The sequence below is a fragment of the Monodelphis domestica genome, chromosome 1 (assembly GCF_027887165.1).
Source record: "Monodelphis domestica isolate mMonDom1 chromosome 1, mMonDom1.pri, whole genome shotgun sequence".
Lineage (NCBI taxonomy): Eukaryota > Metazoa > Chordata > Mammalia > Didelphimorphia > Didelphidae > Monodelphis > Monodelphis domestica.
Genome location: NC_077227.1, coordinates 411991623 through 412014397, shown reverse-complemented (window position 1 = coordinate 412014397; position 22775 = coordinate 411991623). Strand labels below are relative to the sequence as shown.

The 22775-nt window shown below is 39.6% G+C and overlaps 1 protein-coding gene and 1 long non-coding RNA gene across 6 annotated transcripts in view; one reads left to right on the top strand and one right to left on the bottom strand.

Moving 5' to 3' along the window:
- Positions 1-10676: 10676 nt before the first annotated feature.
- Positions 10677-14455, top strand: LOC130456422 (uncharacterized). The gene is made up of 2 exons (XR_008915252.1): positions 10677-11569; positions 13631-14455. It is a non-coding gene; the product is annotated as an uncharacterized LOC130456422 (long non-coding RNA).
- Positions 14456-15679: 1224 nt separating this feature from the next.
- The window catches only part of TMEM268 (transmembrane protein 268), a 33215-nt gene continuing 26119 nt past the window's right edge, over positions 15680-22775 (bottom strand). For 4 of the 5 annotated variants that reach the window (XM_007474527.3, XM_001368053.3, XM_056812023.1 and 1 more), the window contains one exon: positions 15680-17434. In XM_007474527.3, coding sequence (XP_007474589.1) covers positions 17252-17434 — 183 coding nt within the window. In that variant the 3' untranslated portion in view covers positions 15680-17251. Of the gene's footprint in view, positions 17435-17752; positions 22505-22775 lie in introns of those variants that run through there. The other variant, XM_056812021.1, reaches the window with a different exon arrangement.

Here is a 22775-nt window from a genome sequence, read left to right as displayed (position 1 = left end):
CCTCTGTACTACAGTGGAAATGACTAGTCATAAACAGTGTTTTCTATATGTACTCCTGTAAATAATCTAAAATATTTGTGGCATATATCACTAACATTACTATATTAATGATTATCCCTATTATTTTGACTAGTTTTGTGTTTTTTTTATAAAAACCCTTACCTTTTGTTTTATAATCAATACTGGGTATTGATTCTAAGTCAGAAGAGCAGTAAGGGCCAGGCAGTGGGCATTAAGTAACTTGCCCAGGGTCACACAGCTGGGAAGTGTCTGAGGTCAAATTTGAACCCAGAACTTCCCATCTCTAGGCCTAACTCTTAATCTATTGAGCCACCCAACTGCCCCCTCCCTATTATGTTTAAGTACTGCATAAATAGGGGAGCTAGATGACAAAGTAGATAGAGCCCTGGGCTTGGAATTGGGGAGACCTGAGTTCAAGTCAGGCTTCAGTCATTTACTGGTTGTTTGACCCTGGGCAAGTCATTTAATCATGTCTATCTCAGTTTCCTCATCCCTAAAATGAGCTGGAGAAGGAAATGACACACCACTCCAGTATCTTTACCAAAAAATAAAAAAAAAATAAATGGGATCACAAAGAGTCAGACACAACTGAAACAACAGAAAACAACCACAAATGCATAAATAAGAGGCAATGTTATAACTGATCGTGCCTGTCTCAAAGTCAGGAAGACCTTTCTCAGTCCTTCCTCTGATGAAACATAAATGCTTGTTAAATGACTGACTGACTGACTTCCATATCCAGGATATGTGACCTCATCCAAGTTCCCTGAATCATTCCATACCCTCTGGGTAACTGTAACTAGAAGTTCCAGGGATATTGCCACACTGCATTAGAAGACAGGTTTCCTTACCTATGAATAAAATCACAGGTCGAGGGGTGAGGGGGAGTTATATACAAGGTGTCCCAAAAGTCTTAATGCATTTTTAGGAACAAGGCTGCACTAAGACTTTAGGGACACCCTGCGTGTAGGTGGGATAGTTATTATTAGCAGGTAATAATAATTGATATTATCATAAACCCCCAATTGTCTAGCCCTTGCTGCTCTTCTGTCTTAGACTTGACTCTAAGATAGAAGGTGTAAGGAGGAAGAGGAGGAGGAGGAGGAAGAGACAACAAGGACTTTGATGAGGACAACCCTGGTCCATATCCTACCTCTGACACCTGGGTCAAATGTCTGGCCTTCAGTTTCCTCATCTGTAAAATGAGGAAGGAGGGTAGAAAATTAGTACTTCTAAGGACCAACTCCAAACTATAGTCCTCTAAATATTCATATTAGTAAATACTGCAGATATTGTTATCTCCGTTTTACAGAGTAGAAAACCAAGGCACAGAGAGCTTAAATAAATTATTCTTGGTCACATAACTAAGTGATCAAAGCAGAATTTGAACCCAGGTGTTCCTAATTCCAAATCCAACACTCTAGCTAGATAGTAACACAAGATTTCTTATTCCCTAATCTGTCTTCTGTCAGCTTCATTTATATCAATTGTAACCCCTACATTATATACACTAGCAATTATGTCAAGTGCTACAAGGTAGTTAATTAATATTTTTTGATAAAGATGAGGGGAAAGAATCACAAGGGGAAAGGAGGAAGGAAAACCAGCTGTCTGTTGTTTTTTTTTTTTGTTACTTTTTTTGATTCAGATGCATAAGTTCTTGAAAGTAGGGGGCTACCAATATGGAAACTCCCTCAAACAGTGCAGCTCAACAACTATTCTGTAATTTAACCTCAGAAACTTACACAGAGAAATTAAATGATTTGTCCATGCTCACAGAGCTGGTATGTGTCAGAGACTCTCAGACCAGCAGTCATCAGCTAGATTATTGCTACCTCTGTCCAGTCATCTAAGTTTTGTTATTTGAGTTTTCAGAATGTTGTCTGATTCTGGACCATATCCATAAATACACAACTGGTCAATAAGCATTTCTTTTGGTTGTTGAGCCATCTCAGTTGTCTGACTTCATGACCCTATTTGGGGGCTGGGGATTCTTGGCAAAGTTCCTGAAGTGGTTGAACATTTCCTTCTCCAGCTAATCAGGGGAGCAAACAGGATTAAGTGATTTTCCCAGAGTCACACAGCTAATGAGTGTCTGAGGCCAGATTTGAACTTGAGGGAAATGAATCTTCCTGTCTCCAAGCCCAGTGCTCTATCCACTGGGCTATTTAGCTGCCTCCAATAAGCATTTATTAAGCACTTGTTATGTTCCAAGCACTGGGCTAAGCCCTGGGGATACAAAGAAAGACAAAAACAGTCCCAGCCCTCAAAAAGTTTACATAAAGGGAAAGATATATATTTGAATAGGCAGACAGATAGATAGATAGGATGGATAGACAGATAGATAGATAGACAGAGAGACATTCAGATAGATAGATAGATAGATAGATAGATAGATAGATAGATAGATAGAGGGATAGAGGGATAGATAGACAGACATAGATATAGGTAATAATATCTATATAATAATATCTAATAATGTACACATATGCGATATATAAAAATAAGCAGGAGATAAATTTAATTGGAAAGGCTTCTAGCAGAAGGTAGCATTTAAGTTAAATCTTGAAGGAAGCTAGAGGATTCAAGGGACAGAGGTAAGGAGGGAACCTTTCAGCCATGGCGGACAACCAGTGCAAAAGCAGGAATGAGAGGCAATAGGAACAGTGGGAAGCAAATCAGAATAGCTAGATTATAGCATGCCTGAAGGGAAATAAGTGTACAATTACTGGAAGATAGAAAGGGCCACTTGGTGAAGAGTGTGAAATACTGTACACAGAGAAATTTATATAACATCCTAGAGGTAAAAGTGGACAGCTAGGTGGCACAGTGAATCAAGTGCTGGGCCTTGAGTGGACTCATCTTCCTGAGTTCAAATCTGTCCTCAGTCACTTACTGACTGTGATCCTGGGCAAATCACTTAACTTTGTCTCAGTTTCCTTCTCTGTAAAATGAGCTGGAAAAGGAAAGGGCAAATCACTGCAGTATCTTTGCAAAAAAAATCCCAAATGGAGTCATGAAGAAAGAGTCAGACACAACTGAAAAAATTACTGAACAACAAAGGGAAAAGGAAACCACTGACTGGAATTTATTGAGTAGGGAAGTCATATACATGGTTAGGCTGACACTTTAGTAAAATCACTTTGGCAACCAAATGAAGGGTAAGTAGAAATGTGGTGAGATTTCAGACACGGAGAACAATTATGAAGTTACTATAATAATCCAGAGGAAATAAAGGCTGGAACATGAGGAGAGAGGACATAAAAGATGTCAAGAAAGTAGAAACACCATCTGACTATGAGGTGGACATGTGGGGTCAGTAAGGAAAGTCAAGGAGGGCGCCATAGTTGCAGACCTGATTGGCTGAGAGGAAATGGCCTTACCCAACCTTAACAGTGAGTTCAGAAGAGGGGAAGGTTTAGGGATAAAGATAAGGAGTTTTGTCCTGGATGTGTTGAGCATGATATGTTTGTGGACCATCTGTTGAATTAGGATATTTTAAGTGGATACGCCTGAGGGGAAGGATGGGAATTAAGAAACCCATGCAGGGAGGTCAGTGACCAGAGGCCATGGATCTAAGCTAGATGCTGCCAGTTGTTTATTTGCTGAATGACCTCACAGGAGTCACTTACTCTCTCTGGTCCATTTCCTCCTAATTCAAAAGGAAGCTGGACTATCTGATCTCAAAGTATCTTTCCAATATTGACAGTCTATGATTCTGACTTTTAAGTTCTTTCTCCTCTCTGGAACAGTTTCCCATCTCTAAAATAAAGGAGTTGAAGTAGATGGAAGCCCCTTCCAGACAAAGCATTATAGTGCCAGGGTCCTCTGGGGGTCATGTCTCTCCTCCTAGCAATGGCTCTAATAGGAGGGAAAGGGACAATGAAATTTGAAGCACTGCAGTACATTGGTGGAGGCAAGAGCTGCATTCGGAGGCTTAGAGCACCCCTTTAATCCTATCTCACAGAAAATAGCTAATTACTTACTTCCAGTAGTTTCCTCATCTGTAAAATGAGGGGAATGAACTAAATGACTGTGCTCTCCCCACCCCAAATAAACAGGGCAGTAAATAAAGCCTCAGTTCCCACAGGGCCACCCCTGAATGCGGATAGCACAAGCAGGAAATTCAGCTCCTTTAAGAGATTTGCTTTCCTCCTCCAAATGAGGAGTGAGGAATCCCAGGGAAAGACTGTTTAGCATCAGGATCTGTTCAGCCAAACCCTCCTTTGACAGCTTAGGAGGCAGAAAGATGGATATAAGAGCACTGCACATACCTAATTCATTTGATCCTCACAATAACCTGGCAGATAGGAGTTATTATTATAGCCGTTTTATAGATAAGAAAACTGAGACTGAATAATTTTTTCAACCCTTATCGTCCATCTTAGAATTAATGGATTGAGAGCCAGGCTTAGAGATGGGAGGTCATGGGTTCAAATTTGACCTCAGACACTTCCCAGCTATGTGACCCTGGGCAAGTCATTTAACCCCCATTGCCTAGCCTTTACTGTTCTTCTGCCTTAGAACCAATACATAGTATTGATTCCAAGATGAAAGGTAAGGGTTTAAAAAAAAAAAGAATTAATACTCTGTATTGGTTCCAAAGCAGAAGAGTGGGTAAGGGCTAGGGAATGGGGGTTATGTGGCTTGCCCAGGGTCACACTGCTGGGAAGTATCTGAGGCAATAGTTGAACCTGGCATCTACCCATCTCTATGCTTGACTCAGATCCCTCTCAGATCCCATTATTAAATAAAAACTCAAGAAAATTCTTCAGTGGGCAAAAACTTTCCAAGCCCTGGTCAATGCCCAACAAGCATTCCAAGTCCAGAAAATAAGAACTTTTGAAATTTCCAAGACAGAGTTCCACGAGGAAAATGATCACTTCTTTTCTTCAAGCTCTGTATTTCTCCCCCACCCCTAGTTCTCACAGTAGTTGAGGAAGAGAGAAATCTGTTTTTTGTTGTTTTTTTAAAAGAGAACAGAAAGTGACCTCAGGACACCAACATAATGTCAGAACTGGAAGGGACCTTAAAACAAAGAAGGTCTGACTTGAAAAGTAATTTAGAACATAGAATGCTTTTAAAAATAAATTTATTATTTGTTTTGCTCTAACATTTTTCATGGAGTTCTGAATTCTCTCTCCTGCCCCTTTCCCACCCACTGAGAAGGCAAGGAATATATTAATTTTATGTGTGAAATCATGCAAAACGTATTTCCATAATTAACTATAATGCAAAAAACAATTAGCAAGAAAAATCATACTTCTCTCTGCACTCAGAGTTCATCAGTTCTCTCTCTGAAGGTGGGTAGCATTTGTTTGTTTGTTTATCATGGGTCCTTTGGAATTGTCTTGGATCATTGTATTGATCAAAGTATATTTTCCCTGGATCTTTAACAATTGATCTTCATACATTATTGCTGTTACTGTGTACATTTACCTGGTCTTGCTCACTTCACTTTACATCAGTTCATTATAAGTCTTCCCAGGTTCTCCTTTTCTTTTTAAAAATTTTTATGTCTCAATATCATTTCTAACAATTGTTTTCTGACATTTTGAGATCTGTATTCTCTCTCCTCACTCCCCAAAATAGGAGGTAATACAAGTTGCACATGAACTGTTATCTTATAATACATATTTCCATGTTCATCATGTTGTGAAAGAAGACCCGAATTGGTTATAGTAGAGAAAAATTCATGGAAAAATAAAATGAAGAATTGCATACTTCAATCTGCATTTAGACTTTGTCAGTTCCTTTTATGGTAGTGAAAAGCCTTCTAGGTTTTGTTTTTTTTTAAACCACCCTGCTCATCATTTCATAGAGCACAATAGCATTTTATTACATAGAACAGGCTGGACAAGACTGTATTTGAAATATATACTCTGAGAACTAGAAAGTGATTATTGAGAATCCAACTTCCTTGATTTTACAAGTGAAAAACTGAGACCCAGAGTGTGGCAGCTAGATGGTACAGTGGACAAAGTGCCAGCCCCTGGAGTCAGGAAGTTAAGACTTTTTGAGTTCAAATCTGGCCTTGGATAGGTGGCCATAGTGGTTTGCCACTTTTGCCTCAGTTTTCTCATCTGTAAAATGAGCTGGAGAAAGAAATGGCACATCATTTTAGTAGCTCTGCCCAAAAAATCTCAAATGGAGCCAAGAAGAGTGTGAAATGATTGAACAACAGAGGGATGGTGATGTGCCCTTGGTGACAGTCAAAGCTAACACCAAATTTCAGTCCTTGATTTGCTCAGGACTTTTTCCATGGCCTCTCTGCTAATTGTGGCACTCATTTCTTTGTTCTTTCAGATATAAAGAAGCAATTGCCTCCAAATTTTTACAGTAATGATTTTAGCTTTGCCAACCAAAATAGGGCTATCTACAACAGCTGCACCATGAGGAGGAACTGATGGTTCTAGTTAGCACCATCATCTGCATCTACCTAAGATCTCCCTATCTTTAGGTCAGCTGATGGCAGCTTAGAAAATATATCTCTCAAGGTAAAAAAAAAATGTGTTGTAAAGCAGGATTCATGAAGACCAATTCAGAAACTTCCCTAGGGGAGAAGAAATGGTTGGAACCTTCCCTGTGGTACACACACACACAAAAAAAACAACTTCAGAAAACCTACCTAGGGGGCATCCTATCTCTAAGGAACGGCCACCAATTAAAGCTGTTACATAATATAAACATGTCTGTGTATTCTCTTCTACAGCCAAATGTTACTCATTCATATCATTGGGAGAGAAAGCATTTGGGGGGGAAGGGGGGGGGAGGTAAGTGGGGCAGCTGGGTAGCACAGTGGATATAAAACCAAGCCTGGAGATGGGAGATCCCGAGTTCCAATTTGGCCTCAAATTCTTCCTAGCTGTGTGACCCTGGGCAAGTAACTTGACCCCCATTTCCTAGCTTTAACCACTCTTCTGCCTTGGAGTCAATACACAGTATTAATTCCAAGATGGAAGATAAGGGTTCTAAAGGGAGGGAAAAGTAAAATTATTTAGGCTTTTTACTGTTTTGTTACTCTAAAATCTCTTCAGGAATTCCAGCTAGGTCAATAGAATCTTGCCTAAGTAAAAGCCTTTACAGGCTCTATTTCAATGACCAAGCTTTAACATTTAACATTTAACATAGCATAAAAGTTGAGTATCTAGAGATAGAGTTGTTCATGTGTTCACTACCCCTTTTGATGTAATTTTGAACTATGAATTTCCTTAACAATAACTACATTGTCAAAGGAAAATCTTTGTAAAAATCTCTATTTTTACTAAAATAGTCCTGAAACAGTCTGAAAAGTCCCAATCAGTGGTTTTAAACTAATGAAGTTCAATGAAAGCATGGAGGAACTGGGTGGGAAGGGAGACAGTGAACTCTCCAATTTTGGGTGTATTTCATGTACTGGGTGGTAGCTAGAGTGGATGGTTGCCAAGTCTTTTGACTAATACTATAACTCTAAGCACTTAATTTTCAGCAATGGTTTCATTTATTTTTCCCCAGCAATGGTTTCATGTGCCAGGAGTTATTGATGAGTGGTGTGGAAATTGAGGGGATGTTGAAAGTTTCAAAGTAAATCCCCTTTAACTATCACTTAAAATGAGAGGAGAGAGAGAGAGAGAGAGAGAAAGAGAGAGAGAGGGAGGGAGGGAGGGAGGAGAGAGAAGAAGAGGTAGAGAGACAGAGACAGACAGAGAGAAAGTGGGGGCATTGCCTCAAGTCATTGACCTAAGACAATTGCACAAAAATTCACAGAAAAATCTTATTTATAGGAGAATCCTGATACAAACAAGCCTCCCAGAAGGGATTATAACATTTTATAACATTGAATAGCTTTAGAATGGTTTTACAATATTTTAAAGAAATGGCCAGGGGTTGGAGATAAAGTTTTTATTCAGAAATAAAGGGCAGGAATATTATACAAAGAGAGGAGGAAGTCAGAACAGGATTATCTGGGAGGGCCTGATACATCAGTCCAGCCACTGGGCTTGACCTACTAGAAGAAGCTTCCAGTATAATAGGAGAGACTTCTAAGACAAAAAGGGTCAGATCAGATCAGACCTGCCCCAGGCAAATTCCCAAACAAACACCAAAAGACCCAACCCAAATTTGTCCTGCTTGAAGGAGGAAGCAGGGTAACCTTGTAAGAGAAGTGGATGGGGTGGGAGTGGAGAACTAGCTTTTAGGTATTAATAACTCTTAATAATTAGAGAATAACACACTAATTTCTCATTCCACACTTTAGGAATAAGATTTAAAGCTGGGAAAGACCTTAGAGGCCACAGAGATTTAGAATCAGAAGAGACATTAAAAGCATGTTGAGTCCAACACCCACACCCAAGATGATTTACCCAAGGTCATAGAGGTGGGACATAGGAGAGATGGGATTCAAACTCAGGTCTTCCTGAGCCCAACCTCCATTTGGAGTTTATTGTGGTATATAGTAAATAATAAGGGGCAAAAGCTGGAAAACTGGTCTCAGTCAGAGATTCAAGTCTTGCCTCTGACACTTGTCCTGGGTAACTCTCTAAAACCATGTCTGCTTCTCAGTCAAGCTTGTTCAACCTTAGAATGCTCCCCTTCCTCACTTCTAACACTTAGGATAGTCCCTGGAAGACTCTTTTTAAGTGCCACCCCCATTGCTGTTGTGAATAGTGTCTAACTCTTTGTGCCCCCATTTGGAGTTTTTTGGCACAGATACTGGAGTGATTTGCCATTTTCTTCTCCAGTTCATTTCACAGATGAGAAAACTGAGGCAAACAGAGATTAAGTGATTTGTCCAGGATCATACAGCTAAGAAGTGTCTAAGGCCAAATTTGAACTCAAGAGATGAGTTTTCCTGACTCCAGGCCTCTCTCTGGCTATTTCTCTGTGGAAACCTTTTCTGACATTCTTAGTTGTTAGAGCCTTCCCACCAACACTAGGTATTTATTTTGTATATACCCTAGATTTATTCATCTGTGGTCATATAAAGATAGTAAGTATAAACTTTTTGAAGGTTAGGGCTACCCAATGTCCACAATTCCCGGAACACAAAAAGTAGTGTTTACTAAATGGTTTTCTGATAGAAGAATTGGGGACTCATGGGGAAATGAGTTTTAGTCCTGCTCCTCCTGAGTATCACTAAATCAAAGTTTTGGAGGGGGATGGAGGAGGGTGAGGCTCCTTGGAAAAATGGGTTTTCAGCTGTCAACTTAGTTTTTGGAAGCCCCATGTTTGCCCATTTCTCTTGGGAACTTACCTTAAGGGAAGTCCCAAAGTGTCCTATCTTAGATTGAATAAGGGATCTTCTAGCACTCATTAAGTGTCCTGAATAAGAGTAATAGAAATGCTCAAATGCTCAATCACCCTTTTTCGTCTTAGAAGTTTCCCCCATTGTACCAGAGATCCTTTCCCAAGAAGACTTAACACCTGTGCAGGAACCATCCTTTTAGTATCCATTATAGTAGTCCACTCCTTGATACCCCCAGCCTCTGGCTTCAGTCTCTTTCCCAAGCCTGCTTACAACCTGTCAGTGTATGTTTGATGCCCTAAGTTTCCCAGAAGGAATAGAAGATCCCTATGTTTTATTGTTCTTGGGAGAATCATCTCCCATGGTGATCCTCCCAGAGATACTGTTCCCAGAGTCCCAGAGTCTTTGGCTCTATGTGGTTTTTAGGTTCTTGACTCTGTGTGGTGGCTGAATATCGAACACTATCTTTTTCCTGATTAAAGACTTGGTTTTGCTGACTACTTTAGTAGTTCTGTGGTTTTCCAGGTTGACAAAATGGAAGCCCCAGTGAGATTCCCACGCCCATGCCCACCTGCTAGTGTCTCCAGAAGTGTGGTGCCCACAGGAACACACTGAGTTCCAGGCTGGACTTAGCTTGGCAGGTTGGCTGGGTAAGCGGAAACTCTCAAAGAACTCAGGTCTCGTGTATTTGGGGAATGTGAACCAATCGGGGTTCATGGGCTAACACAGTGTTGTGTGGGCCCCCAGCAAGCTCCCCAGAGGGCTGTGAGGAGTACCAGATACCTGGGGGGATTTGGGGACTGTAGATGTAGATGTGGTTGGCAAAAGTTGCCTAACTCTGACCCTGAGCATTTTTCTTTTTTGGCCAAAATGGAGTTCAGTTCAACCTGACTGCAACCTCCATACTCGGATCTGTTTTTGGTTTTGGAGGCAAAGTTATTCAATCCAAGTGTTCAGTCAAAGTTTTGGGTAACTGCTTTGAATCAATTAAAATAGACAAAGGTTCTTCATGGCATGAAATGCCATAGCTTAAGGTTTTAATGGTTGTAAATTTGTATGAGAAAAAGCTTCTCATAGAAGCTTGAGAACTCAGTGCTAGATTTCTTCTGGATTTCTTCTGGGTTTCTATCTTTCTGGGGTGGAGGCTTCTCTAAAATAACCTTAAAAGTTTGAAATTTAAATGTTAGCCAATAATGTCTGAAGTTGTACTAATAATTGATTCCTCTCAAAAGCTGAAAATACAGGAACTTGGATTCTGGATGTCAGAATCTCTAGTATGAGACAAAAGTGGGTCTAGGATTCACAACTTTCTATTTTAGTCTTTTCTTTCAAATCTTAGTATGGTTAATGTGAGAAATAGTATATATTAAGAGCAGTTAATTTTTAATCATATTAGTAATGAGATAAATTTATTCTAGGTATAGTAACTCAATTTGAGTGCTATAATTTTACATTTTTGTTAAGCTGTTACTTATTTCTAGAGATAAGGCTTTTCTGATTAGCGGGTATGTATTCTAGAGTAAAGAGTAAAGAAAGTTAATTTGAGTTTGATGCAGACCTGACTAGTTATTGCATTTTGTAAATGGGCAAGAAATATTTGGAGAAATGCTTTATGTTTAATGGTAAGACAACCCTGAGCATTTAAGCTGAACAATCAAATTTCTGTTGGAAGCGGCTTTTGCCTTAAGCTAAAAGAGAAGTTTAGGGTGTAGCTGAGAGAAATGCAATTTCTTGGAGACACAAAAGAAAAAAGGCCATGAACTGTAGCCTGATTTTTTTTTTTTTAGGTAAATTTCCAGAGTACATAGATTACATTACATAGATAAGTTTTGTTTTTTTAAAGACTAGTAAATTCTGATGATTGTTTTTTCTATAGTGATTTACCTTTATCTCTTCCTTTTTAAATCTGGAAGACTGACCCTATTCAGCATCTACCCTTAGGTTTAATTGTTCTCTGATAGATAACCACTGGTACAGACTCTTATTAGGAAAAGATTTTCCCACCTGGGAATTCTCTAATGACATCCTGCATTTACCAATCCACTCCGGGAGTGTGGGTGAAGTTATTAGAATTTTATTAATGTTAATTTTGCTAGATTTCTTGTTGAAAGAAGAATTCATTCAGAACCCTTGGAGTCCTAACTATTATCTCAAGTCATTTCCTAGGGAGCTAAAAGCTAGACAAGGTTTTTCTAAAGCCTGAACCAAGAGTCCATTTAAGATATCTCTACAAGGAACCTGAAGGAGTCTCCTGAAGACACCTACATAGAAATCATCTCTACTAAAAGGGGAAGTACTTCACCAAAGACAACTCAATTGGGCTAAGTATCCCTTTCTTTTGGTTTTCTTTCCATTGCCTTTTAGCTTTTCTGAACCAGGTATAAAATTTGCCATTTTATTTCCCCTGGGAATGAGCGAGGTTCCTTTAAGTAGAGAAGTAGAAAGGAAAAGAGCTAAAGTAGGAAAAATTTCAACTAGAAGCATTTTATGAGGTTTAATATAATATCTGTTAATCTGAAATTTTGCAACAAAAATTCCAGAGTGCTTTTCTAAGTTTGCATAACATATTTTCAGCGTATGTATAGAACTGCAGAATGTAATTTTCTCAAGGTGACATCAGAAGAATTTAGGAAAGAATAATAGAGCCTGATAATTTTTATGAAGAAAATTGACAGCAACAGGAGATAGGTTATAGTTAACCCTGAACTTGATTAGGGTAGAACTGCCATGTAAGGTTGAATCAAATGGGAAGATAATTGGAAAGAGTGCTATGGAGAAAATTGGTTAGTGATGCAAGCAGTCCTATGAGTGATTTCTGGTAACTCAGGTATAGTTCTGGACCATGTGAAGGCTGAGAGGGGGCTCAGCTGGATTCCCTAGAAAGAAATTTCTGTATTATACTTGGCAGGCTCTACACATAGCTGGGCAGCATAGCCAATTTAGACATGGCATTAATATTCCAAATTAAGGGCGCATTTCTCCCTTATTTTAGTTATTTCCCTCTTCTCTATGGCAAAATTTTCTGCAATCATGAAAGGTAGAAAATCATAATAGGCAAATCCTGAAACAGGAATTCAAGAGGCAGACATGTAGAAATTTTAGCCTTTTAAAATAATTAAGCAAATAAAGAAGTCCTTTTTCCCGAGGCTTTGGATGGAGTATTATTAGGAAAAATTCAGTACATAAGAAAAACCTAGCAGATATCAGCATCAAAAAGGGGGAACCTATACAGATAGTAAATTCTAAACAACATATTTGATAAACAGGATTCAGATAAAACACCAAAGTGCTTCTAAGTATCAGTAAGGTTTATACATTTTGGGGTTACAAAGCAAGAAACAATTAGATAAGAAGAGTGGAGCCTTTTGTGCCTAGGAATATGAATGAAAACACCTGATTAGGCCTAAGTTAAAAGGTAAATTTAGCCCTTCTTGTCAATAAGTAGATACACAAGAAATTGAAAATTGTGTCCCCAAAATTGATTGAGTTAAGGCTAGGACTTGGTTAACTCCGGATATTCCATGATACTGCCACAGTAAGAGAACTCCTTCACAATAATTTTTATTTACTAACTTTTTGCTTTTGCTGTGATTCAGTTGCAACATTATTTCTCTCATAGTACTTCATTCCTAATATTTCCTGGAAGTATACAAGAGTTAAAGGAATTTTTTAAAAGAGTTAATATGATTAAAATGTCTATTCTATTTGAGCCTGGTTATGGCTGTTGATTAAGCAGTTAAAAGTGAATGAAAACATATTTTTAGATCCTCAGCATCTCAGTCCCCTAAAGGAGGATCTGAGAATGTTGAATTCATGATAAGTTAGAAGTATTTTAACTTTTGAATTTAATTTGCAAAATTTGCTTTGAAACTGAAATTGTCATGCAAGCATTCTTAATATGGTTTTTATAACAGTATATTTAATCAGCATTAGCTGATAATTTTGTTTTCCCACAAACAGTGAAGAAGGCCATTTTCAGATTTATAAGCTTTGATAAACCTGTGATATAGATTTTATTTTTGCTTTCATATTTCTATAGGTTAGTTTGTATGTGTTTTTAATGTTGCTTTTTCTATAAGATTACTTTGGTAGGGTAAGGAAATTTTTTTCTGATCATATCTATAGCTTATATATATTTATAATTGGTATAAATAGATATTAATAGAAAAAATAAGAGGTTGTTAAGAAGTGGCTAATGAAGTTACTTTTCATATTGATCTAAGCACTAGTGTCAAGTAATATTTAAGGACTGATAACATTTAAATCAATCAGACCAAAATTAACAGCATAATTTAGTCCTATATGTAATAGTGGGCAAATATACTGAGAGTCAATCAATTCCTATTGGAGAATTTGGTTATAGTTGTCTCATATTTTCTCTTCCAGCAATGGAACTCTTCCAAGAACCTGTTTGTGCTTAGGAGACTTCTACAAAAGAGGACAATGAGGCCTACATCAAGACCCACTGAATTTGGAAGACTGAAAGACTTTGGGAATTGGGGTAGTCTCTGTTTGTTATGATCTTGCCAAAAGTAAAGTGCCTGCCTTTCTGGCCAAACTGTCAATGCATGACTGCATCTGGGGAGTGCCCCCAGAATGCCATTTGTCTATACTTATGCTCCATGTTTTCTATTCTTAGTAACAGGGTCAAACTTTCTTAGGCACACACACACTCTTTGTCAATAGCAGTTGGCCTTGCCCACAAAGGGGATGTGTCAACTTAGTTCTTGAAGTCCCAAATTTGCCCATTTCCCTTGAGAACTTACCTTAAGGGAAGTCCTAAAGTGACTTGTGTTAGACTGAATAAGGGATCTCCCAGCAACCATTAAGTATCCTGAATAGGAATAACAGAAATGCTCAAATGTTCAATCACCCTTTTAGTCTTAGAAGTTTCCCCCATTGCATCAGAGATCTGTTCCCAAGAACCTGGGCAGGACTCACCCTTTTAGAATCCTTTGTAGTAGACCATTCCCTAATGCCCCAGACTCTAGCTACAGTCTCTTTCCCAAGCCTGCTTACAACCTGTCAGTGTATGTTTGATGCCCTAAGTTTCCCAGAAGGAATAGAAGATCCCTATGTTTTATTGTTCTTGGGAGAATCATCTCCCATGGTGATCTTCCCAGAGATACTGTTCCCAGAGTCCCAGAGCCCTTGGCTCTGGCAGCTGAATAGTGAACGCTATCTCTTTCCTGATTAAAGACTTGGTTTTGCTGACTTTTTTTGACGTTCTATGTTTTTCCAGGTTGACACAACAATTCTGATCTTATCAGACCTTGCTGACCTACATATTAGAAGGTTAGGCCTTAGAGCAGTTCTTGCAATTTTCAGCAACGATTTAACTTTTTTTTCCCTCTAGTAATGGTTTCATGTGCCAGTAGTTTTAGGGAATAGGATTAAAAGTTGGAAAGGACCTTAAAGGCCAAATAGGTTTAGAACTGAAAGAGACCTTAAAAAGTCATTGAGTCCAACATCCACGCCTGAAATGATTTTCCTAAAGTCATACAGGTAGGAAGTAGCAGAGATGAGATTTGAACCCAGGTCTTCCTGAAACCAAGTCCAAATCTATCTCTTACAGCATCTCCTTTATTTTCTAAAATCCTAGAAAGGTTAAATGATAAACTCATGTCTTCTCACTCCATATCCAGGTGGCCAGTGCTAGTTGGAGAGAGGATAAAGATAGAAAGTTGTTATTTATTTTTATAATCCATCCCCAGAGAGGAGCTTAAGGAATCACCACACTACTTCCTTTCACATTGGCTACAATCCATCCAAACTGGCCTACTTGTTGTTCCCCACATATAACACCCATCTTCTACTTATATAGAGGTTATCCACCATGGCTGGAATCCTCTCCATCCTCATCCTCTGCCTTGTAGAATCCCTCAATTTTTCAATTGTGGTGGGGACAGCTGGGTGGCTCAATGGATTGAGAGCCAGGCTGAGAGATGGGTCCTGGGTTCAAATTTGGCCTCAGAAACTTCCTAGCTGTGTGACCCTGAGAAAGTCCCTTAGCCCCAATGCCTAGCCTTTATTTTCTTCTGATTTGGAACCTATATCTATTATCAATTCTAAGACAAAAGGTAAGGATTTTTTTTTAAAAAAGGTAGATTATAGGACACCTCCTAGAGGTATTTCTTGATTCTCTTAGTAGTGAGCACTTCTCCTTCCCTGGAAATTACTTGGTATTTATTCACCTGTGCATGTGCTATTTGTCCCCATTAGAATATAAGCTCTTAAAGCGCAGGGGAGATTTTTGTTCTATCTTTGGATCGTCAGGACCAGTGCAGTAATTGGCACATACTAAGCACTCAATAAACGATGACTGAATGGAATGGGGGCAAGCTTTTCCTTCCTTGGGTCTAACCTACATCCTCCTTGCCAAGGGAACTCCACTAGAATATGTATTAGAAAAAAACAAACTTAAAAAACAAAAAGTCAGATGGCTTCAAAGGAGACTTTAATATAGAAATTCAATTTGAAAAATGATCATTTTGCCATTTAAGAAACATGTCTTTTACCCACAATAAATTGCCCAGGGTTTATCAGTAGACTTGAAACACAAATCTCTATGGGTGACATCCGAGTCTGACATTTTCTCTGCACCCTATACTCATCAGTAATGGCAGCTGTTGCTACCTTTATGAATAATCATCTCCCTTTCTCCTATCTCTCCACTTCTCCTCTCCCTCCCTCTCTCCCTCTCTGTCTGTCTGTCTGTCTCTCAAACAAAACCCAAAACTGAGGTCAACAGAATGAGTCCTCACTGTGCCTACTGACTGGCAGGGAATATGTCCCCTCCCCTGTTGCCCTGGAAACATTTCCATTACAGAAGACAAAAAATGACACTAGGAATCCCACAGATAGGACACCAGTGGTCCTTTACCGTGCTCAGAGCACTATTGCATCCATTCTCTCATTTGATTCCCCACAATGACACAAGATGGGCCATGATGCCCATGATGCCCAGGGAAAACCAAATCCCCAAGAGACTGTCAATAGAACTGGGACTGGCATGCAGCTGGCCATCTGCTATCAGCCCAGCACTCGCTCTCCTGTGCCAGCCTTGTCTATGCTCTCATTCCCAATAACTGGTGACCTCATCTTCACAATTCTACTGCAAAGGAAGTCTTCAGAACTCACTCAAGTCAAACCCAGCTATAACCAGTCCATCAGAGCCAAAAGCAGAATTTCCCCTTTACCTCAAAAGAAAGAACTCTGATGGATGACAAAGCGGGGAGAGAGGAGGGAGGCAGTCCAAATGAGGCCAAAGGTACCAAATTGGAAAACTCTGAGGATGTGTTGAGGATGTTTGTCTAATGCCACGTGTTTGTTTAAGGGAGCAGCACTGGGAGATAAGACTATAAAAATAGATTATGGCCATCTTAGGGAGGGCTTGAATGCCAGGATACAGAGTTCACAATGATCAGAGCTGAGAGCGACTTCAGCAATCACCCAACCCAATTCTCTCATTTTTCATGGCAGAAAATGAAGTGACTTACCCAAGGTCACATAAGAAATAAGCAAGAGAGCCAAGTTTCAAACCCAAGTCCTCTGATTCCAGATCCAAGGCTCTTTCTTTGCACTCTACCATGCTTGGGCACTATCTCATGGGCAGTGTGGGCACACAGGCCAGCTCCAGGATACCCAGAGAAGGCCTCTATAATTCAGAGGAAAGCCCTTCACTTCAGTGCCTAAGAATAAACAAAGCAGAAAATGAATCTTGAAGCTGGGCCCATTCACAACCACTGACGGAAACGTTTGCAAGCTTGGAGCACAGTGTTCAGTTTCACAGTTGGAAGAGCTGTCTCAACAGACTCTGTGGATGTGCAGAGGATGCCATCTGGGCTAGTGACTTCTCCTTCCCAACAATGTTAGCTTAGCCCTCATGGTCCAAGGGTGCTGAAGGCCCTTCCAGGCTGCTGCCTGCATCTGGGCCTCCTTTGGCAGCACCTTGGATCCCACACCTCAGGTCCTCATTCCAGACCAGAGCTCTGGCCTCTGGAGCCATCACCTGGCCAAGGGGGAGCAGCACCCAGCCCCGAGGATGTGGGTCTCAATGAACTGGCAGGGGCAGGGTCCCTGCAGTGAACCTGCATGCCCGGATGCTGCAGCAGGCTGAGGGAGTTGATTGGTCACCAAGAGCCTGATGTATAATCCACCAAAGACGACCAGCAACCGTTGGGCCATCACCTGGAATTAATCAGAAAGCATCATAAGTGGCAGCTATCTAGAGCAGTGGATAGAGTGTGAGGCCTGGAGTCAGGAGGACTTGAGTTCAGCCTGAGATACTTCCTAGCTGTATGACCCTGGGCAAGTCCCTTAATCCCCATTGCCTAACTCCCACTCTTCTGCCAATTCTGAGAAAGAAAGAAAGAGAGAAAGAAAGAAAGAGAGAAAGAGAGAAAGAAAGAAAGAAAGAAAGAAAGAAAGAAAGAAAGAAAGAAAGAAAGAAAGAAAGAAAGAAAGAAAGAAAGAAAGAAAGAAAGAAAGAAAGAAAGAAAGAGAAAGAAAGAGCAAACCAACAAAAATCACATGATTATCTCAATAGACGCAGAAAAAGCCTTTGATAAAATACAACATCCATTCCTACTGAAAACACTAGAAAGCATAGGAATAGAAGAGTCGTTCCTAAAAATAATAAACAGTATATATCTAAAATCATCAGCAAACATCATCTGCAATGGGGATAAACTAGATGCATTCCCAATAAGATCAGGAGTGAAACAAGGATGCCCATTATCACCTCTATTATTTAACATTGTACTAGAAACACTAGCAGTAGCAATTAGAGAAGAAAAAGAAATTAAAGGCATTAAAATAGGCAAGGAGGAGACCAAGCTATCACTCTTTGCGGATGATATCATATGATAAAGATAAAGAATCCTTGAGAATCAACTAAAAAGCTAGTGGAAATAATCAACAACTGTAGCAAAGTTGCAGGATACAAAATAAACCCACACAAGTCATCAGCATTTCTACATATCTCCAACACATCTCAGCAGCAAGAATTAGAAAGAGAAATTCCATTTAAAATCACCCTAGACAATATAAAATACTTTGAAATCTATCTCCTGAGACAAACACAGAAACTATATGAACACAACTACAAAACACTCTCCTCACAATTAAAACTCGATCTAAACAATGGGAAAAACATTGATTGCTCACGGGTAGGACGAGCTAACATAATAAAAATGACAATCCTACCCAAATGAATTTACTTATTTAGTGTCATATCCATTGAATTACCAAAAAACTTTTTTACTGAATTATAAAAAAACATAACAAAGTTCATTTGGAAAGGCAAAAGATCAAGAATATCAAGGGAAATAATGAAAAAATGTGAAGGAAGGTAGCCTAGGAGTACTGGATCTTAAACTGTACTATAAAGCAGCGGTCATCAAAACAATATGGTACTGGCTAAGAGACAGAAAGGAGGATCAATGGAATAGACTTGGGGTAAGGGACCAAAGCAAGACAGTCTATGATGAACCCAAAGATCCCAGCTCTGGGGACAAAAATCCACTATTTGACAAAAACTGCTGGGAAAACTGGAAGACAGTATGGGAGAGATTGGGTTTGGAACAACATCTCACACCCTACATCAAGATAAACTCAGAATGGGTGAATGACTTGAATATAAAGAAGGAAACTATAAGTAAATTAGGTGAACACAGAAGAGTAAAAATGTAAAATAAATAATTTTTATTACATTAAATTAAAAAGGGTTTGTACAAACAAAACCAGTGCAGCCAAAAATAGAAGGGAAGCAACAAATTGGAGAAAAAAACTTCAAAACAAAAACTTCTGACAAAGGTCTAATTACTCAAATTATAATGAGCTAAATCAATTGTACAAAAAAATCAAGCCATTCCCCAATTGGTAAATGAGCAAGGGACATGAATAGGCAATTTTCAAGTAAAGAAATCTAAATTCTCAATAAGCATATGAAAAAGTGTTCTAAATCTCTTATAATTAGAGAGATGCAAATCAAAACTACTCTGAGGGATCACCTCACATGTAGCACATTGGCTAACATGACAGCAAAGGAAAGTAATGAATGCTGGAGGGGATGTGGCAAAGTTGGGACGTTAATGCATTGCTGGTGGAATTGTGAATCGATCCAACCATTCTGGAGGGCAATTTGGAACTATGCCCAAAATCTGCTAAAAGACTGTCTGCCCTTTGATCCAGCCATAGCACTGCTGGGTTTGTACCCCAAAGAGATAATAAGGAAAAAGACTTGTACAATAATATTCATAGCTGTGCTCTTTGTGGTGACAAAAACTTGGAAAATGGGGGGGGGTGCCCTCCAATTGGGGAATGGCTGAACAAATTGTGGTATCTATTGTTGGTGGAATACTATTATGCTCAAAGGAATAATGAACTGGAGGAATTCCATGTGAACTGGAAGGGCCTCCAGGAATTGATACAGAGTGAGAGGAACAGAACCAGGAGAACATTATAAACAGAGACTGATACACTGTGGTACAATCAAATGTAATGGACTTCTCCATTAGTGGCAATGCAGATCCAGAACAACTGGAAAGAACGCTATTCACATTCAGAGGAAAAACTGTGGGAGCAGAAACACAGAAGAAAAACAACTGCTTGATTACATGGGTCAAGGGGGATATGGTTGGGTATGTAGATTCTAAATGATCATCCTAGTGCAAACATCAACAACATGGAAATAGGTTCTGATCAAGGACACATGTAAAACCCAGTGGAATTGCGCATTGGCTACAGGAAGGGGGAAGGGGAGGGGAGGGAAAGAATATGATTCTTGTAACCAAAGAAAAATGTTCTAAATTGACTAATTAAATAAAATTTTTAAAAAATTTAATGAACAAAACAAAGAGAGAGGAAGGAAGGAAGGAAGGAAGGAAGGAAGGAAGGAAGGAAGGAAGGAAGGAAGGAAGGAAGGAAGGAAGGAAGGAAGGAAGGAAGGAAGGAAGGAAGGAAGGAAGGAAGGAAGGAAGGAAGGAAGGAAGGAAGGAAATAAAGAAAGCAGCCCAGGTGTTGCTTTGGCAGACATGTAGGCTACAGAGAAAGGGTATACCAACCATATTAGCACCCTTTTGGACTTCCTTTAAAAAAATAAAAACAGCCACATGGAAATCTATGCTTGCAAAGAAAGGAAACTGGATGAACGGATGTAATAAATCAAGGCTTTTGCTTTACAAAAGGGATCACAGGATTTTTTCAAATTGTGGTTCCCCCAGGGCACACAGAATGAGATTCAATTCACGAAAATGAAATTTTCACTCAATTTTTCATGAATATAGTGTAAGCCAGAGATATATGCAGTGTGGAAAGGATTTCACGGCAAAATCTTTCATTTCCGTGATACAGCACATTGTTTTTATTAACTTTAACAAGTCCCAAAGAAGGAAAGAAGGGGCTGATTCAAGAAGGGCCTTTGCTTGGCAGCACCAAATGGGCTGAGGTTTTTAAGAGAAGGTACAAAAATCTTAAATATTCTATGACTCACTAACTCAAACGAATCCTTCTCTATCTAAGAAGCAGATTGCACAAGCACCTATTAGTGCAATGAGGGGTGGGAGGGTGCCATTATATACATGTTGCCTCAAGGAGCCAACAATCTGATAGGAGTAGATAAAGCAAGCACATGAAAAAGTAAAACATAAAAACTAAAAATGCTCCATGTAAAAAAAGAGGCACCAAGTGCTGTGAGGGCAAAGAGGAAAAAGGATATCATTCCTGACCAGGAGACATCAGAGGAAGTTTCCTGAAGGTGATGCCCAAACTAAGGTCTTGGAGGTGAGGGAAAAAGAAGAATGTAGCATATCCTCACTATTACAGAAATACAAAATGCATGTCTTATCTTTGGTGGGTCAATGGTATTATTTTGGAAAATGAAGGTAACCTTAAAATAAGAGTATTGTTCTTTTCACTAGTGAATCACATAGAATCACAGAATGTTACAGTAGGCAGGTATTTTGGACAGAGACAAAAAGGAATTCCTCCTCTGAAGAAGTGATTAAAGATGCAATGACTTCCCTCTTTTGCAGAAGTAGGGGACCATGGTTGCAGAATGATGCATAAATTGTTATATTGGTCAGTTTTGCAGAACAATTTTTATTTCTTAAAATTCTTAATAGCTCTCTGGGTGGTAGAAGGGAGGGAAGCTGTATCTGAAACTCGAGGCGATGATACCCTCTCCCTAAATAAAAGGAATCCTTTCTACAGTATATCTGACAACTGATCAACCAGCCTTTGTTTAAACTCCCCTTAGGGAGGATTTCTGAGGCTGTTCACTCCATTTTGGGACAGTATAATGGACAGGGGGGATTTTCCTTACTTTGAACTAAAATTAAAAGCATGATGCAGTGTATAGGGCACTGGAATTAAGAGTAAGGAAGACCGGGGTTCAAATCCTACCTTAGACACTTAGTAGTTGAGTATGGACCTAAGTAAGTCAGTGAATTGACCTGGGCCTCAGTTAGTTAGTAAACTCATTAAAATGAGGGGGCTTGGACTTAATGTCCCTAAGTTCTATGACTACAAATCTGCTTCAGTGACCCTTTTTCTTTTTACACCCTTACTTTCCACCTTAGAATCAATACTGTGTATTGGTTCCAAGGCAGATGAGAGGTAAGGGCTAGGCAATGAGGGTTAAGTGACTTGCCCAGGGTCACACAGCTAGGAAGTGTCTGAGGCCGGATTTGAACCCAGCATCTCCTGTCTCTAGGTCTAGCTCTTAATCCACTGAGCCACCCAGCTGCCCCCTTCAGTGAAATTTCTTTTTTTTTTTTAAGCATTATTTTATTTGGTCATTTCCAAACATTATTCGTTGAAAACAAAGATCATTTTCTTTTCCTCCCCCCCTCACCTCTCCCATAGCTGACGTGCGATTCCACTGGGTATCACATGTGTCCTTGATTCGAACCCATTTCCATGTTGGTATTTGCATGAGAGTGTTCATTTAGTCTCTCCTCAGTTATATCCCCTCAACCCCTGTAGTCAAGCAGTTGCTTTTCATCAGTGTTTTTACTCTTCAGTGAAATTTCTTAAAGCATTTATATAGTGCCTTCTGTGAATTTTAAAAGTCTCCATCTTGGTCTAGCACCCAAAAATTGTGCACACCCACACTACACAGGCATGTGCTAGTCAATGACAAATCAGAAATAACTAACTGCCCACCTGGGCTGTCCTAAGCCAAGCTAGAGCCAACCATTGGCATTTGTGAGACACAGGAAGTGAGGTAGGGAACAGCCTCTGGAATTCGCTCACTTCCTGTGGAGAGAGCAAAAGGGAGTTGGTGTGAGGAGCTTGGACAGGGAGGACGCCCGCAGACAGCTTTCCTTCAGATCACTCACGTGAGTTAAGGACTGATTCTTTCCACCTTGGCCCTTTGGGCCTAGAACTCACTCCGCCTTGGTCAGAGGTTGAGTAGCCCCTTTCCCTTTTCTCTTCTCTCCTTCTCTCCCTCTCCTTTCCCTACTCCCAGTGTGATTAAACCTCCATAAACTTCATTCTGACTTGAGTGTTTCATTTTAGGAATTTC